At 32.2% G+C, this 18,271-nt stretch overlaps 1 protein-coding gene across 1 annotated transcript; it reads right to left on the reverse strand.

The window, feature by feature from the left end:
* Positions 1–2,272: 2,272 nt before the first annotated feature.
* On the reverse strand, positions 2,273–6,643 carry LOC114308648 (mitochondrial arginine transporter BAC2). Its single transcript, XM_028254282.2, has 2 exons — positions 5,884–6,643; positions 2,273–3,282 (listed from the first exon to the last, which is right to left on the reverse strand). The coding sequence occupies exons 1-2, from the start codon at positions 6,118–6,120 to the stop codon at positions 2,563–2,565; spliced, it is 957 nt and encodes a 318-aa protein (XP_028110083.2). The 5' UTR covers positions 6,121–6,643; the 3' UTR covers positions 2,273–2,562.
* Positions 6,644–18,271: the final 11,628 nt, after the last annotated feature.

Here is an 18,271-nt window from a genome sequence, read left to right on the forward strand (position 1 = left end):
TGTTCAATCTGTTAACTGTGTAGGGTTGGCGACTGGGGGACACGCTCTAGCATACTGTAGCCCAGAACTCTGTGAGTAACGATTGTGTAAAGATATGTTCACAAATGATTATTTCCTGAACAACTGAACTGTACTGTTTTCTGAACTGATTACTGTTAACTGAATGAATGTATATCCTTTATTTCTGAACTGTACTGTGGCATCCTTAGCACCTACTGTTTACTGTTACTGTTACTGTTACAGAGATCTCTGTCGGTTCCCTCGTGGAACTACTACTGTTTACTGACTGATGGCCATCATTACTGTTCGGTCTTTCAAGACCTACTGTTACTGTTATGCTAATGGATGTACCACATATGACTGTTTACTGTACTGAACAACTGAAATACTGATTGAATTGAACTGCTTTCATTACTGTAAGGACATTCATTCTAAACCTCTTTACGCTTTATGTTATTCACTGGGCTTTAGCTCACTGCTCATATATATATGTAGGTGTTCAGGCACCAGACCGCAGCTAGAGGCGTCAGGGTTACTCCAGTTTTGTCAAGCCAGCCTTTGTGCCTCACTGCGAGGTTCCGAATTGCCATGCTATGGCTTTGGGGTGTTTTGTTTGTTTTCCCCCGTCTGTCTCCATACTGCTTGGACTACTGTACTGTTATACAGAGATTAGGTCCCTGTACTGTGTGACTGTAAATTTTGTATAGACCGCACTGTTTTGTACAGACGGAATGTTTTCTGCACTGTTTTGTAGGGTTGAGTCCCTAGTTTGAATGGATGTAAATATTGTACATACTATTCTATACTGTTTATGTATGAATGCATGAAAAATCTTTTTGGCATACAGACTGTCACAGCTCGTTGGACATTGTTTAATTACTGTATTGGCTTCCGCCAGGCCCTGTACTCTGTTTTACTATATTACTGTTAAGCAGGCCTTCGGTAATCTTGGATTACTGGCCGGTTACGGTGCTAAACCCATAGGGCCGGGTTTGGGTCGTGACAGTCACGGCCTAAACCTCTAGGGACAGGTTTGGGTTGTGACATCTAACCTCCTCTTCGACTCGGATGTAAGTGATCAACGCCTCTAAGGAATTCCTCTTTTGTTCGTAGCACACGTTCTTTTGGAATTCTCTCCAAGATGATAGTAACTTGTCAACAAATCCTGCAACTATCAAGTTATCATCAAACTTGAAACTTTCAGATTTTACTTTTGCAACTATCATTTAGAAATTTTGTGCTTGCTCCACAACATATTTTTTATCCACTAGTTGGAAACGAAAAAATTGACTAGCTGCATACTTCTTTGCTCCTGTCTCTTCAGTATCATACTTAGTTTGTAAAGCTTTTCAATCTTTTATTTTATTTTGTTTATATATTTATTTATTTATTGCGAAAGTGTAAGTGGTATCATAGTAATCATAAAATTGACCAGCAAGGCAATTCAACATTTATATTTATCTATATTATATGAAGCCACTTTTGCTTCATGTGCCTTGTACTATTTGTCATTTATCTTCTCGGTTAAGATTTTGTTTGGATTCTTATTGGTAAGAAGATAAGCAACTTTCAAAAGGTTGAGGTAAAAAATATTTTTTTCTTTTTCACCTCTTGAAATGAACTTCCTTGAACTTGAAAGGCTTATTAAAATCTCCAATTCCGTCATTGATTTTTTTCTAGTACTTGCTCCATAATGATCACCTTAAAATTGTTGGAGAAAACATCTAAAAAATAATATTTTATTCATGAAATATTATAAAGAAAAAGTGATATAAACAAATTAGGCTATGATCACCTCAAACACACTATGGTAAGAAAAATCTAAACACTAGTGTAACAGTTACCAAACTCTGATTTGTCTCATTTAACTTTGATTTGTTCCTTTTAAGATACAACAGCCCGACCACATATCGTATGATTTAAGCCAACTCTACACAAGATGATGAACCAAAAACTCTACCGGTAAAAACACTATTATTTAGCTAATAATCTCTTAAGTGCAGAAATGTTGATATAGGATGAAAAGATAGAAGATGGAACTATTTATAAGCTACATGGGTTTATGTAAATTAAATAGAAAAAATAACGACATACTAAACTAGAGTAATGGAGGATTCTCCATAACCGCCAAATACTTACTCACCCCCACCCCCACCCCCATGGCCCATAATCTTCCAAAACTTCTCATCATGAATCAAACAAAAGGTCATAAAAATAAAAAAATAAAAAAAATTAATTAACCAATAATATTAAAATGGTCCGACAAAGGTGATTATTATGAAATGAATCGGAATTACATTCATCGATTGATGTACTACTATTATTATTATTACTTTTTTTGCATAGGTACAAAGCTATCACTTAATCATTATTGTTATTATTTTCATGGGATATGAAAATGGAGTATGGATGGGCTAGTCATATCTTTTTGGTGCCCCTCAATGGAGTATGAATGTAGTAGTCTCTCTACAAAGAATAAATTTATTGCAAGAAGAATGGCATAATAACCTAATCATATTCTAATCGTTCATATGATTTTTCTTTTTGAAATACATTGTAGAGCTATTCCTTGTAGATTTCATTGTCTGTTTGTATGCTTTCATGATGATTGTTGTTGTTGTTAGACAAGCACCTCACAGCTGTTTCATAAGCAGTGAAAATAGCCCCATTTACTAGAAAAGCTCTTGCAACTGCAGTACCTAATCCTCGCCACAACACATGATATCCTTCTTCCCTAACACTCTTGCGAAAGCAATCAACAATGCCCGTATATTTTGGTGACGAAGATTGTGATTGAGCTTGAAGTCTAGTTTTGATCACATCCAACGGATAACAACAAATCCAACTAGCAACCCCTGCAAGGCCTCCTGCAATCAGCATCGTTTTGAAGTTCTCTTGGCCACTCTTTCGACAACCCGGATGAAGTTGTTCTCTCATACGCTCGTACGTCCAAAAGTAGACACCATGAGCGGGTGCATCTCTGAGCATAGTTATTGTTAGGCCTCTGTACGTTCCCCTCAAACCTTCTGTTTGAAATATGCTTTTGGCAACACTTACTGGACCTCTATGACAATTTGCAAGTTGGGATTTTTCGTTATTTGTTGTTCTCTGTAATTGTAGGCGGATCTTCACTAGTTCGACAGGCGTGAGCATTAGGCTTTGTATGGCACCTGTTCCAACTCCTCCGAGCGCAACCCCTTTGTAAGAAGGAGGGTCTGTAGCAGGAACTGAAGAGTCGAATGTGCGCGATAAGACTGCATAGATCTGGAAAACCATGGCATTCTGCAAAGCAAATTGTCATCACGTAAACTCATGTAAGAGATATCTAGAATTCGAATACTCAAACAACAATGGTTGTAATCAGGAACGGATCCAGGATTATATTTTTGGAGGACTACTTTATAGTTTAAAAAATTGGAGGCTATTCTATATAATTTTGAAATTATCTATAAAAAGTTTAAGGGTGCGAACTCCTATAATTTTAAGTTATTTTAAAATTTTTAATATAATATATGAAAAAAAATAAAAAATATGGCTAATCAACACCCACTGAAAGTGCTGGGAGTCTCCCCAGTGGGGTCCCAAGCTTTTCTGTATATCCCTCTGTGTAGTGTTTCATTACTTTCAGGTTGGTGTTTTAAAAGACGACATAAAGTGTTAATTGATAAATAGTATAGTATTGCTTTAATAGAACCTTTTTGTATAGTGGTATCTTTCACCTTCTATTGTTTTTTCAGAGATTAGTAGCATACCCATTGGATGATTTTTCTTATAAACTCAGGTTGTTAAAAACTTTTCTCCAACTAAAATATCCCTAACTTATTTATTAAATCTAAATTATTTTACAATGGTGACTACAAACACGAATTTCGTGAATATTCTAATTAATTGCTATATTTCTACCTACCTTACTTTTGTTCTCTCTCTCTCTCTCTCTCTCCCCTTACTCTACTTTCACCGTCAGACATCACCTTCCACTCTCCGAAATCCCATATATAATCCCCTTTCTCTCTCTCTCAACACTATCCATTTTAATAAAACTTTATTAACATGCATATCCACATAGATCAAGATTATTCAAACTATGATCATCATCACCTTGAAGTCAGTTTTTTAAGTCATGACTATAAAATTAAAATACATATATATTGCATTTTAACATTTTTTTTGTCCCCCACTTTGTTGATGTCATGGTTTTATCTATGAATTCATGCACAATTTGCAATATTAAAAAGAGTCACTTGTTAACAAGTAATTAATTGTATTTTATTTAATAAATTATATTTTGAATCCATAAAGACATATTTTGAGAAATAAGTTAAAAGTTTACTTTTTAATTTTTTTTATGAAAGAAACATATAAAAAAAATTAAGCCTCCGTTTGGGAAGTGGGTTGGCTTTTTGACTTTTTTGACTATATGAGCCTGGGCTCAAAAGCTTAGTTTGGGAAAGACTTTTGGCTTTTTGACTTTTTTGATTTTTTTGTGAGAGAATAGTGTAATGATTATGGGGTTGGATGTGATGTTTTATCTGTTGTGGCTCATGAACTTATTCTATCTTTTATAGCTCATTGAGCCAAAAAAGCCCAATGAGCCCTTGCCAAACCAACCCGTGATATGACCTAAAAAAGTAAAAAAAAAAAAAAAAAAAAAAAAAAAAAACTGACTTTAAACAAACTTGTCCAAATAAGCAAGAGTTTTCATAAGATAAGACACGTGTGAAATAACGGGACATCTTACATCTTTATCGCATTTTGTACCTAATTAAACTTGCTAGCATCATAATATTCAAACTTGACCAATTAAGCAAGAGTTTTCATAAGATAAGACACGTGATTACATCTTTATCGCATTTTGTACATCACTAAACTTGTTAGCATCATAATATTAAAAATGGGACAGGTTAATGAGTATCCCAAGACACTGTTAAAAAATAATCAATGATATTTTATTTCATTTAATAGGTATTAAAAATTGTTAATTCATAAAAATAATTATTTTTTATACATATGAAAAATGTAAAGTATAAATTAGTATAATCAAATTAAAAAATAAATAAAAATAGAAAATAAAATAAATGAATAAAACAAAATAAAGGGCTAGTGATCTTTTAAAATGAATATGTTAAAAATAAAAATTTAGTAAAATCCAAATAAATTATCACACTATTAAAAACTAATTTACATACTCTTTAACAAGATGAATTTTAATGATCAAAAGGGCTAGTGATCTCATCTCATTGATGTATTCCCAACAAATGGAATAATCAGAAAACAAAGATTCAGGGGATCAAATCAAAGATCTCAACTCAAAAAAACAAAAATGCTAGACAGTTCAAAGTTTCTACTAAATATTAACGTGCTGTGCTATCTACACTTAAACAACATTTAATAAAAATTTTGATAAAAAAATTTGAATGGTGACATTACTCAAAATGATTTGGTTTCTCTCAGTTGAACTTTTAATTGGAATTATGCAAGATTTATTAAACGAAAGTTTCTCGCTGATAAAAGTTTACGAAAAAATGATTTAGTTAAATTTTTTTATTATAAGGGCTTTCTATCTAATAACTCTTGCTTGTAAACAAATCTCTAATTACGCTGCGTTTTAGTTGAAGGATTTGAAAAAAGGTTTAGTTGAATGATTTGAAAAAAGATTTAAGAAGAAAAAAGAAAAAATTAAAAAAAAATTAGGCGAAATATAAATAAAATATATTTATATTTTATTTAATTTTACACACCTTTTCATTTTTTCTTTTCAAATCTCTTCCTAAATCTCCCACCAAAGACAGCATTAATGATTCTTACCGATAAAAATGGCGTCTGATTCAATTGATTCCCTACTAAAAAATAAAAAAATGAAGAGAAAAGATGAAAAGCAGAAACCTGAAAAGTGACAGAGGCGAGGGGTGCAGCCATGCCCCTGTAGAGGGCAAGGGGTCCGTCGGTTGCCACAACGCCGCGAAGGATGGTGAAAGCCGAACCACTGGTGGAGTGCTGCTGCTGACGAACCCTCAGCGTGTCGAGCGGATATCCGGTGACTATTCCGGCTACTCCTCCAAACCCTCCCGCCACGAATTCTTTCCCCCAACTGCTCGCTAGAAACTCTGGCCAAAAATCCATCTTTCTCTATCTCTCTTTTACTACTCACAGCTTGCATTCCCTGCTTTCTCAACAAATTCAAATCACACACAACCCCCTTTTTATCTTTCTTCTCCTTTCCTTATTTGTTGCGATGAATCCAATTACCAATCAAAAGCTAATTTCTCTCTTCCTTAGATCTCTCTCTCTCTCTCTCTCTCTCTATATTTCTTAATTTTAAACGTGTGAAAAAACCCAATTCCGTAATACATGAGCTCCACTTTTTGGAAAGAGGTCTCGAAGATTTCTTTCTGAATTCTCTCTCCCTCTCTCTCTCTCTCTCTCTATCAATCTAGAAGTATTTGCATATGAAGGGGCAATAGATTTGAATCTTGTATCGTTCCAAGAACAAAGCAAGTAGAGAGAGAGAGAATGAAGAAGAGGAAACAAGTGAAAGCTCCGCAATCATGATTTGATTTCATCATAATCATAATGATAAAGAGTTCTAATGATATTTGAGTTCTAAAATAATATGTGATAAAAAAAAATAATAATAAATATACACATTATATTATAGGTGAACTTCACTTATTTAAGGAGTTGTTTAGAATGACCTAAATAAGTATATTTTTTATTTTTTTATGAAAAGATATACAGAAAAATAGAGAAGTGATGTGATAAAAAAAATAAAAAGATGAATTATTTTGGTATTGCCAAACTTGGCCTAAGGTTCATTTAAGATGTAGTTTGATTTTTTAATTTTTTAATTATTTTAATTTGGAGTTAAAAAATTTTGTTTAGGATAGATTTTTTATTTTTTTAATTCTTGTGAAAAAAAAAAAATAATTATAAATTAAATGTGATATTTTATTTTATTAAATTAAAAAAATTATTTTATTTTTTATAACTAAAATAATTAAAAAATCAAAAAACCTCACAGATCAAACGATGGCTTTAGAGCTTTTCTAAAAAGAAAATAATTGAGAATTTTAATTAGAGCTATCATAAATAATGTGACAACAAATCTTACAATATGTGTTGTGTCTATTTATTTATTTATTTTATTTTTCTACCTCACTAGTGATGGGTGTAAAACTACCAAATTAATGATTGTTTCTAAAATTCTTAGCTATCAATCATTTTTTTTTTTTATTCTACAGAAAAGACACCGATGCTAATTTGTTGGAACTTGAGGAGAGTGGTCTCTCTCTCTCTCTCTCGGCCACAGAAAGGAAACCGCCAGCGTCCTATTTCTTTAGAAGGCAGATGGGTCACAAGATGGGTGTCACGTGTACCAAACAGAGTTTCACACGTCACGCTCACCATGTCTAGTGCACCAGATTCTAGGTTCTGTTTTTTTTTTTACTGATTGAAATCATCTCTAATGGTAGTAGACATTTTACCTATTTAAATATTATCATAAAGTGTATATTTTATTTTACCTATCAACGATTTCATGTTTCTACTCCAATCATACTCTTTATTTTAGCTATTCTTCCAAATATTATTAACTTTATAGAATGTCACGTCAGCAACAAAGATGGAGTGAAATAATCTTAATGATTAAATATATTTTGCCTAGCCTTGAAGGCTAGTTACATGTAACTAGTGAATGTGAGCTGAGCCAAAATGCCTAAGCATATGCCTAGTGCATTGGAGTTGAAAAAAGTAAGTCACATTAGGCATTTTAACTAACAAGCATCATATGCATAGTGAGTTAGAGATGCTCTGAAAGAATTATTAATGAGATAGTATTAAAATAAATTATTTTATTTGCGTATTACGAGGTTGTTAAAAAAGAGGATTAGATTAGAATAATTTATTGAAAGATAAAAGGGTAATTTGAGTAATCGGTAAAAAGTCAATTTTTTAATTTTTTACTAAATTTTTAAAAAAAATCACAAAAAAAGATATTAAAAAGTTAATTTTTTATTAACTTCTCAAAACACTCCAAAATATATTAAAATAATTAATAAAATAAAATATCATATTTAATTTCTAATAATCATTTTATTTTTTTCTCACAAGTACCAAATCTGAGAGGATAATTTGTATAGCCAAATTGGACCGAGCTAGGAAGCATTGTTTTTGAATATTGAGTGGCGTTGTGGGCCAAGTTACGAGCTCAGGATAGCTCGGTGTGGGAACAATGGTTGATAGGCCGGTCGGTGAGCTCCAGTTGCGGTCAATGGGCGAGCCGAAGTGCTATGTCGGCCACATATAGGAAGCCAAGCTAGAGGTAACCCGGCGAGAGGATTCAAAGCAACTGGTGATCGTGCGGCCCTGTCAGGGTATTTGCGCCAGGCAGCTCAGCTAGGCGTAGCGAGCCAAGCAAGGTGATAACCATCTCACTTAGTTGGAAGTGAGTAGGGTGTTATCAGAATATGCATTATCCTTGAGAATGTAATTCTTAGGAGGACTCTGCTAAGGAGAGTAGAGTCCTACTATGATTATGCAAACCATCTCACTTGGTTGGTAGTGAGTAGAGTGTTATTCTTCATTGGGAGTTTGATTCCTAGGAGGACTCTTATAAGGAGAGTTTGAATCCTATTAAGATTGTGCCAGGTAGAATCTATAAAAACTCATAGCAGAACCTAGGTACAGGTATCACAATTCTTACTCTAGAATACATAGAGTTTTTGTGTCTATTGTCTATTTGTTGACTTAGGTATCAGAGAGGTTTCCGGCACACACTCGCCGGCTAACTCACGTTTGTGTTTTCAGGTGACAAAGCGACCACGTTTGGAGGAGTGCAAACTTGATCAACAGGATTATACGAGAATATTATTTCGCGCTCGTTCAAAATCAATTAAAAAAATCTACTTCTCAAACACAACTATTTTAATCAAGTTAAAATAATTTAAAAAATCAAATAACTGACTAAAATAACTAATTTTTCAAACAAAGGCCCATATAGCAATATTAATTTGTTGGAATTAAATTTATAAAATTATATAAAAATTTTATTATATAAGAAATGGTTTTGTTGTTTTTGTAAAGTGGTGGTCAAAATGGTATTTTTACTTTCAACATTAGATTTTAATGCCACCTCCCTATGAAATTGTTAATCCCCTTCTTAAAAAGGTTTCATAGGGGTGTTTTGGAAAGATGGTTAAAAATTATTTTTTGACTCTTTTTAACTTTTTTGTGAGAGAATGAAGTGGATTAAAAGCTCCCATAACAATGTTAATCACTCCAAACTCTCCTCCGATGATGTTACAAACAATATTGAAATAAAAGATAAAAATTTAAAGAGAGTTAATTAGTTGATATTATTTGTCACGTCATTGAAAGTAAGGTGGAGAGGAAAATTGGAGGGATGAAATATATATATATATATATATATATTATTATTTTTTTCAAAATAGACATGATATTTGGAGCTTCACTTCATCGTTAGAGTTTGTTTGACATCAACTAAAAAATGCACTTATTTATATTTTTTAGGTCATATCAACTATTTATTTTTTTTATATATATATTTTTTATAAAATGCTAAAATTACATTTATTTAGATTATCCAAACAACTTGTAAATCCAATCCTCACTATAATTTTGAATTTTGAATTTTTGTTAACAAATATCCTTGAGCACAAGATCAAGATACAAAATTTGAAATAGCATACTATATTCTTTTACATTACATTGTATTTGAATCATAAATTTTAATATTTAAATTTTTTTATGATTCAAATATAATGTAAAAATGTTTTTTACTCAAATTTTAATATTAACTAATATTCTAAAAAATATTTACTTATAATTTTTTTCCCGTATTCAAATAATTTTCAGTGGGTTGTGATGCGACCCACAAGGCTGATCTATCATTGGCTCTCTGGTGCTTGTATTCTAACGGAGAGTTCCACCGACCGAGAGGTGGGGTTGGGTCATGGATGTGGCAACTGAGTAGGACTTTTGTCTTAAGAATCATCAATTTATTATATATATATTGGTTGTCAATGGTATTCATACTCTTTAAGATATACATAATCTTTGTTTGGCATGTCAAAAAGTTTGATTTTTTGATTATTTTAATTATAAAATGATAAAATAAGTTAAAAAATTAATTAGATAAAATGTAATATTCAAACCATAATCATTTCATTTTTTCTCTTACAAAAGTCAAAAAAATTAAAAAACGTATTCCAAATGAAATTTTTTAACTCTAAACTAAAATAACTAAAAAGCTAAAAAATTTAAAAACCAACTCACATTCCAAACAAACCTATATAGTGTTAAAACTCTTAAGGTGTAAGAAAAACACAAAAAAAAAAATCAATATTTTTCCAAAAATTTTAATATAAATTTATATTTTTTTGCACTTTTCTTTATATTGTCAATATTATCAATAAACTCTTAAGGTGTAAGAAAAAAAAAACAAAAAAAAAATCAATATTTTTTCATAAATTTTAATATAAATTTATATTTTTTTGCACTTTTCTTTTTATTGTCAATATTATCAAGTGTATTGAGAGAACTTAATAGTATTCGTCACTGCATTCATAGATTCTGATTCTAGAATAGTCGATTATCAATTAAATTTAATCTAATTCAAAAGAAGAGATCTCATTATCAAGTCATCAATGAAATTTAAAAGAGTTCAGAATCAAACAAAATACAATGCAAGTTCTTAAAAAAAAATAATAATAAATCCGATAATTTTTTGCACCCCAAATTTGAATCTAATCACCCAGGTAAAGTGTACCGCTTTCTCTATTAACCCGATGGTGGGGCTCACCTTTGTTGGGCACGATCTATATGTCATATTACTTAAGTGGGTCTTTGTGAAGTAACTATTTTTTAAGTTTTTTAAGTATTTTAACTTCCATTTGGGAAGTGTGTTGGTTTTTTAGTTTTTTGACTTTTTTAGTTATTTTAGTCTGGGTTAAAAAGTTTGGTTTGAGAAGAGTTTTTTGGCTTTTTTAATTTTTTTTGTGAGAGAAAAGTATAATGATTATGAGTTGGATGTGATGTTTTGTTTTTGTGGTTAAAATAGCCTATTTTGTCTTTTGTGGCTAAAATAGCCAAAAAAGCCCCAAACTCTTCTTGCCAAACGAACCCTTAATAGGTATTTTAGTTTGTATTTAGAAAGTTGGGTTAAATTTTTAAGTTGGTTATTGTGTATTGAAAAATATATTTGAAATGCCATTTAGGCTTCGTTTGGGAAGCCATGGTTTGGGCTTTTTTGGTTATTTTAGCCACAAAAAATAAAATAGGCTATTTTAGCCATAACAAACAAAACATCACATCCAACCCATAATCATTACATTCTTCTCTCACAAAAAAACTCAAAAAAGCCAAAAAGCCCTTCCCAAACCAAACTTTTAAACTCAGGCTAAAATAGTCAAAAAAATCAAAAAGTCAAAAAGCCAACCCATTTCCCAAACGGAGGCTTAAAGTTAAAATGATAAATTTGCCGCGAACATTATTTTTTCCAAAATGATCTACAGAGACAAAATGGTCATTTAACTGCTTGTGGAATGGCAATGGTAGCCTCAACCTACACTGTGTTGGTCATAGTGTAGGCTGTCCGTACAATGACAGGCACTGCTCTTTTTTATTTATTTTCTTTTTTATTTTTTAAATTAATGGATTAATGTACTGTTTGAAACTAAAATGCTTTTTTATTATTTGAGACTATATTAACCTCAAACTTGGGTTCCAAACACCCAGTAAATGTTTTGAAAAATTAGGCTTGGTTTGGGGTACACTAAATAATACAAAAAGTTAAAAAGTCACTATCCTATTCAAATCACATCATCTTATTTAAATCACATCAACTCTCTAACACATCACATCAAACCCAACCCATATAAGGCAATAAGTCAAAAAGTATACTTTTTTAGAACATCTCAAACAAACCCTTAATTAAAAGTTGATTTTTTAATTTTTTTTTACTTTTTTGACTTAAAAAATTATTTGTTTAACTAAAAAAATTAAAAAATTAACTTTCTAAAAAGTTTCGTTTTTTTTTTAAATCTTTTTGTGGCAGTAGCCACCAAGCCCACTACAATTCTTTTTGAGGAATCCACTACAATTCTGAACCCCACAATCCCAATCAAAACAGTCATGTCAAAATAAAGTATTGAAAAGTAAAATATGTACTTTTATAAAGGAAAAATTATTTATAACTTCTATTTAAAAGATTTATTTAATATGAAATTTTATGATATTTTTTTAAAATTTAAAATTTTAATTAAGGTCTCGTTTGGAAATAAGTTTTTTTAATAATTTTTAATTTTTTGGTTAAAATATAATGTAAAAAAATTAATATATTTGGGATGACTTTTTGATTTTTTTACAAAAAGATATGTAAAAAATAGAGAGAAAAAGAAATTTTTGACTTTTTTATATAAGCTGTTGGCTTTTAATTTTTTTAGTGACTTTTTGACTAAAAAAATTACTTGTCAAATGATGCCTAAATATGAATATATTTTATAAGGTTTTATAATTTGTAAATGAATGATATTATGTAGGGGTGGGCAACGGTTTATCCGAACTGCTCAAACCGCCCAATCCGCCCAACCCGCATATAAATGGGCGGTTTCGCAAACATAATGCGGGTGGATGCGGTTTGAAATATGACAAATTTGCGGGTTGCGGGCGGGTCGCGGGCGGGTCGCGGTTTAAACCCGCAACCCGCAAAAACCGCCCGCACTTTAATTATTATTATTATTATTTTTTTTTTTTTTTTTTTTTTTTATATACCAACTTTGTAACTTTTACAGGAGCACCATTATATTCTTTATGACACTAGGATCCTTATTTTTAAGTATTCCTCAACTTTCTTAATGCCGTAGAATTATCAAGTCCTAAACTTGGTTTCTTATATGATTTTCATTGGTGATTCATCCATTTTTTCCTAATAAAATTTTCCTTCTAATGGTCGATGGAACTTATAGTTTGATTATTGATTACTGAACTGACAATTCTAATTGAGTACAACCTTTAATGCATTGATATACATTTTTTTCATGGCAAAAATATTAGTGTAGGGTCTCTTTGTTTTGGGTACTTTCATTTAATGCATTGATATTCAATTTTTATTTGTAAACTCATCAAAAAATTGTTATCACAAATATATAAAATGAATCTGATGCCTAAATTCACTGGGAAAAAAAAACTCAAAAATTAATTTTTAAAGAAAAAAGTGTAAACCGCAAACCGCCCGCAACCGCCCGTACATTTGCAAACCCTATCCGCACAAACCGCAAACCGCACTGCGGGCGGTTGCGGGTTGACTTTTTCCCAAACCGCATAGATGCGGGCGGGTCAAAACCGAACCGCAAACCGCACAAAACCGATCCGCGAACACCCCTAATATTATGGAATAGGATTAGAGTATGAGATTTAGATTATTAATTTGTGGGCCTAATAATCTTGTGTTTATTTTGAAATTTTGTTTCAAGATTATTAATCTAATAAATAATTAATTTAACAAATTTATAGGATTATTAGTAATGGGGTGGGGGGTTATATATCCTAAGCTGAGAAATAAAATAAAAAGACTCTTTTACCCATGACTAAAAATTAAAACATTTATTATTTTTATATAATTTTATATTTTAGAAGGCTAAAAATAATTTTTTAAAATTTAAAAATATTTTTTGATATTTATTTTATCAAATTAGTTTATATTTTTTATAAAAAAATTAAAAAACAAACTAAACATGGCCTTCGTAATTTGTATTTTCATTTTGCTTCTATTTATTTATTTATTTATAAATTTTTTCAAAACCACGTTTATGAAGAAATTTTGACAAAGTAAAGATTGTAAAGAAACATTGATGAATGGTAAGATTGAAAAAGAAGATAAATATAGTTGCAATCTTACATTCATATGTTTTCTTATCCAATGCAAATCAAACAATGGATAAAAGGATACTTTATCCTACTAATCCAATTGAATAGTGAATACCACGATAATTTGATGGGATTATTAATACCTTCACTATTAGTTTTGAGAATCAAACACGGCCTTAGTATACTATTATATCTCTAATTTGTCTTTATATTGTACCTTATTTTCTCATTCATTATATCACGTTTGGAAAGGTTTTTAAGAAAGACAAATTTACAGACAACGATTATGCGAGTTTTTTTCGTCTTGATCGCGGGATTTCAATACATTTTGAAAATGTTGCTTAAATGGATATGGATATGGTCGATGATATGATGAAGTTTGAGGGTTATGTTAATTCCTTCGACAAATTTTGACTCCAATCAGTTGAGGGAAAGATATCTTTTTTTTTTTTTTGGTTGAAGTGTGTTGTTGTTTGTTGAAGTGTGGATTGTTTATCTTTAATAGGGCATTGACAATCTATTACACTCATTGATAGACACCCTTTGGCCAATGTTCTGATTGAATGTGTGTATTTGACATTGTAATGGTTGATACGTTTTGATATGTTCGATGTGTAGGGTGGTGTGTAAGGGTTCAAAGGTCGGGTTAGAGGTATTTGGTTTTGTTTGTTAATTGGATGTCGAATGTGAACCACGTTATAGGATGACAATTGTACATTGGGACTTAGATGATCGTGTTACGATGCGTGTTACATTTAGTGTGTAACGTTAATTCACATACACCATGTATTAGATGACATTTGTGTATTTGTTCGGTCGTATATGTGTTTGAATGTGTATTGTGTCTTTGTTGTAATTAGTGTTTACATACATGCCACAATACGTTGCGCAAAATTATTGGGGATTTAGATTTGTAATTGAATGTAGATTGAATCCCATCGCTCGATGTTAAAGTTACGTTGTGTTGGGGGTATGGTGGTTCAATACATGGGTTAGGTTGGGATATTACATGTTACATTTATGTGGTTATATTATTCATAATTCAACGGTGGAGTAATGGAATGTCATGTTGGGTTCGGGATGAAAAGCATATGAGAATGTCACATTGAGTTTGGGATGTTATATGTTACATTTATGTTTAAATTTTAAATCTCTAACCATATAGATATGATCACAATCAATGGTGATTGTGGGGAAGTATTTTGAGAATGATGCCACGTGGCTGAGGTGTCGCTAAGGTGTCCATCGAGGTGCCATATGGATGAGGCATGTTGCCAAGATGGTTGCGGTATGGCCAAGATATGGTGCAGCAATACCGGAATCCCGAGATATTTGGATAGAAGACAAGAGTCCTAGATAAGAGAAGAACTTAGTCTGGATACGGATAAGGCTCTTGAGGAGTTTATCCCTATCTACCTGAGAGTCCGAGATAAGCATTATGCTTGAGTCCTATGAAGTGAGACTTTTGGCGGACTAGGGCATTGCTAGCCACAAAAGTAAGGCACCCCCGTGGATCTAAGATACGCTTTATACTGTGAGTTTAGTACTTATTTGGTATCTTTAAGAGACTGTTTAACTGACTTGATCGTCGAAGTGTCCCCGGGTAGTCGAGCCACCACGGTATTATCATCTTCTTGTTGGTAAGTGGTTGGCTTAATCTATTCTGCCGCGTGCTCTCCAACTAAGTTCCCTGTTTGGTTGTGTGGTCGAAAATCAACACCCACAATTTGGTACCGTCTCTAGGAACTTAGTATAAAATAGATGACCAACAACGGACAGAAAGAAGAATCAGAGATGACATCTACAATGAGGAAGAGGAACATATGGTTCCTAATACTAAAGGAGGGAACAGTCATGAAAAAGTACAAGAGGTCGACCCCGAGGCAAACAATGTCGCTAGGGACCGAAACGAGAACAAGAAGGGTAGTCGAGATAAATACTACCATGAAGACGATCTCCAAGTATGGAATGATAGGTACTTGAAAAGGGATGAAGAGTTGAAAGACATGGCGAACAAGTTGACAGATGTTAATCATTTTATTTAATTTTGATGATGTCTAAAATATATTAGTTAATATACATATTATTTGACACAAATTATTATCTTTTTAAAATATCTATGTTAAATATTATTTTAAATATTTTCAAAAACTTTACTATTCACTTTTTGAAAAATAGGGTTAATTACTATTCATCTTTTGACAAATCGATTAATTATATTATTTTGACAAAAATGATTGATTGGTTGTATTATTTTGACAAATTTGATATTTATGGGTTGTCTTATTTTGACAAAATTAATATGGAGTGGTAAAATATATTTAGTTTAAAATCTCTACAACATATACAATATTTTAAAGAGGACATATATTTTCAGATCCATCATAAATATTATTTATAGAGATTTTTCTGTATGCAAAATTTTGATCAGAACTTATATAACATTATATGCAGAATACATCACGCGCGCTATTAAATTTTTTACATTACATTGATTATATCATATCACACTATACTACATTGATTATATCATATTAAACAAGAAGAACAAGATGGAGTTATGTATATATGTATATATATATATATATATATATTATAAACTAGATGGAGAAAATTATTTATTTGTTTGAAAGTTGTGAACTTTGTATTAAATTGTCTACAAAAACGGTGGCTCCATGTTTGAAAAAAACAAGAAGAAAAAATCAATCTTATTTTTATCTTTTTAATTCTTATCATTTGCTGACTATTTTAAATTTAAAGAGTGTGCTTATGTAAGCAATGACATCAAGAGCCTGCTTATGTAAGCGATGACATCAGGAGCGTGCTTATGTAAGCCATGACGTCAGGAGCGTGCTTATGTAAGCCATGACGTCAGCAAGGAGCGTCCAACGGGTATATTTTTGTGTATAAATAGAAGTGTTGGATGTGGAGAAAAACCAAGAACTTGAAGAGAAAATTTTCTGTGAGCTTCAAATTGTATTCTTCTCTTTCACTTTCAAATCTAAGTCTAGTTTTTGTTCTTACACTTTCATATCTACTCTTTGTGAGAGAATTATTGTAAAAGTGGGTCAATTACCACTTATTCTTATTCCTTATTTCTGTGAGAGATTTTGTAAGGGTAAGGCATTTATTGTTGAGTGAGGCTCAATAGATAAGAGTAAGTCCTGTGCCAAATCCACAAGCTTGGTGGTGTATTTATTCAATTGATAGTAAAGAAATTCTCAAGGAGGTTCCTTGGGGAGTGGACGTAGGCCTGGCGTGCCGAACAACTATAAATCGCAGTGTTTGATTTTCTCTCTCTATCTCTTCTACTTTTATATTGATAATTATTATTCTGTTTTTTTTATTTATTAAAATTCTGAATATTGTGTTATTTTTAATATTGTGAAATTTTTAATAACCCAATTCACCCCCCCTCTTGGGTTGCCTATCTGGGATAACAACAGACTTGCAGACAGTGGTCAACTTCATGATGCAGAACAATGTGATGTAACTAGTACTTCCTTTGCAAGACACACCGGCACCAGTAGCCAAGACTGATATCCAAAAAAGAGGACAGAAAGTAGTACCAACTGTCCCACAATATGCTAAGGGATAGGAAAATTCACATCGGCAATCACGAGATGCCGGGCAGACAGAATCAGTGTGAGGGGAGTCACAGAGGACATCACGGACCAATGGGACCTATATCAGGGGATCTCGTCAGATCCAAGGACAAAGTCCTTTGTTTTGACGATGAAGGGGACGTGGAAAAGTCCAAAAAGACGCATCTTAACACAAGAAGCAGCGCGCCAAAGAGGCTTTAGTCGACTGACAACCGAGCTCTCGGACGAACGAAGAAGGACCTGAGAGATTACTTTCAAAGGAAGAGGTATAATGTTGAGATCACATCCAACGTCCAGCCAAAGACATCATTCTCGGTGGAGTTGGATCTATGAGGGTAAGTTTGATCCAACCTTTCACATCGGTTTATAGTTAAATTCAATGGCTTTGTGGAGTGGAAATGAACAACTATTATGTAACGTGTTCTCATCGTCGTTCGGGGAAATAACATTAGATTGGTTCTACAAACTCCTGAAAGGGTGTGTGAAGAGTTGGAAAGGCTTGGTCAAGATGTTTGCAGCTAGGTTTGTTACAAACAAATTGCAGTCACTAAGGGTAGACTCCTTATTGGCTTTGAAGATCAGTGATGACGAAGGTCTTAAGGCCTACGCCAAGAGGTAACATGAGGTTTATAACCAAATTTCGGCTTATAACCAAGAACTTGTAATGATATCTTTTAAGAACGACTTAGATGATGATTACCCACTTCGACAGTTGCTTGTGAAGACACTCCCGAAGAACATGGAGGAATTTATAGCACGGATCAAAAAATACGCCAAGGCAGAGA

This window comes from Camellia sinensis, chromosome 4, assembly GCF_055761805.1.
Source record: "Camellia sinensis isolate YWXY chromosome 4, ASM5576180v1, whole genome shotgun sequence".
Classification (NCBI taxonomy): Eukaryota; Viridiplantae; Streptophyta; class Magnoliopsida; order Ericales; family Theaceae; genus Camellia; species Camellia sinensis.

What these genes read in the sequence shown, in the direction of transcription:
- LOC114308648 (XM_028254282.2), bottom strand. Translation starts at nt 6,120, where the DNA reads ATGGATTTTTGGCCAGAGTTTCTAGCGAGCAGTTGGGGGAAAGAATTC. An exon ending in TCGCCTCTGTCACTTTTCAG is followed by an intron (nt 3,283 to 5,883) that starts GTTTCTGCTTTT and finishes TTTGCTTTGCAG; the next exon opens with AATGCCATGGTTTTCCAGAT.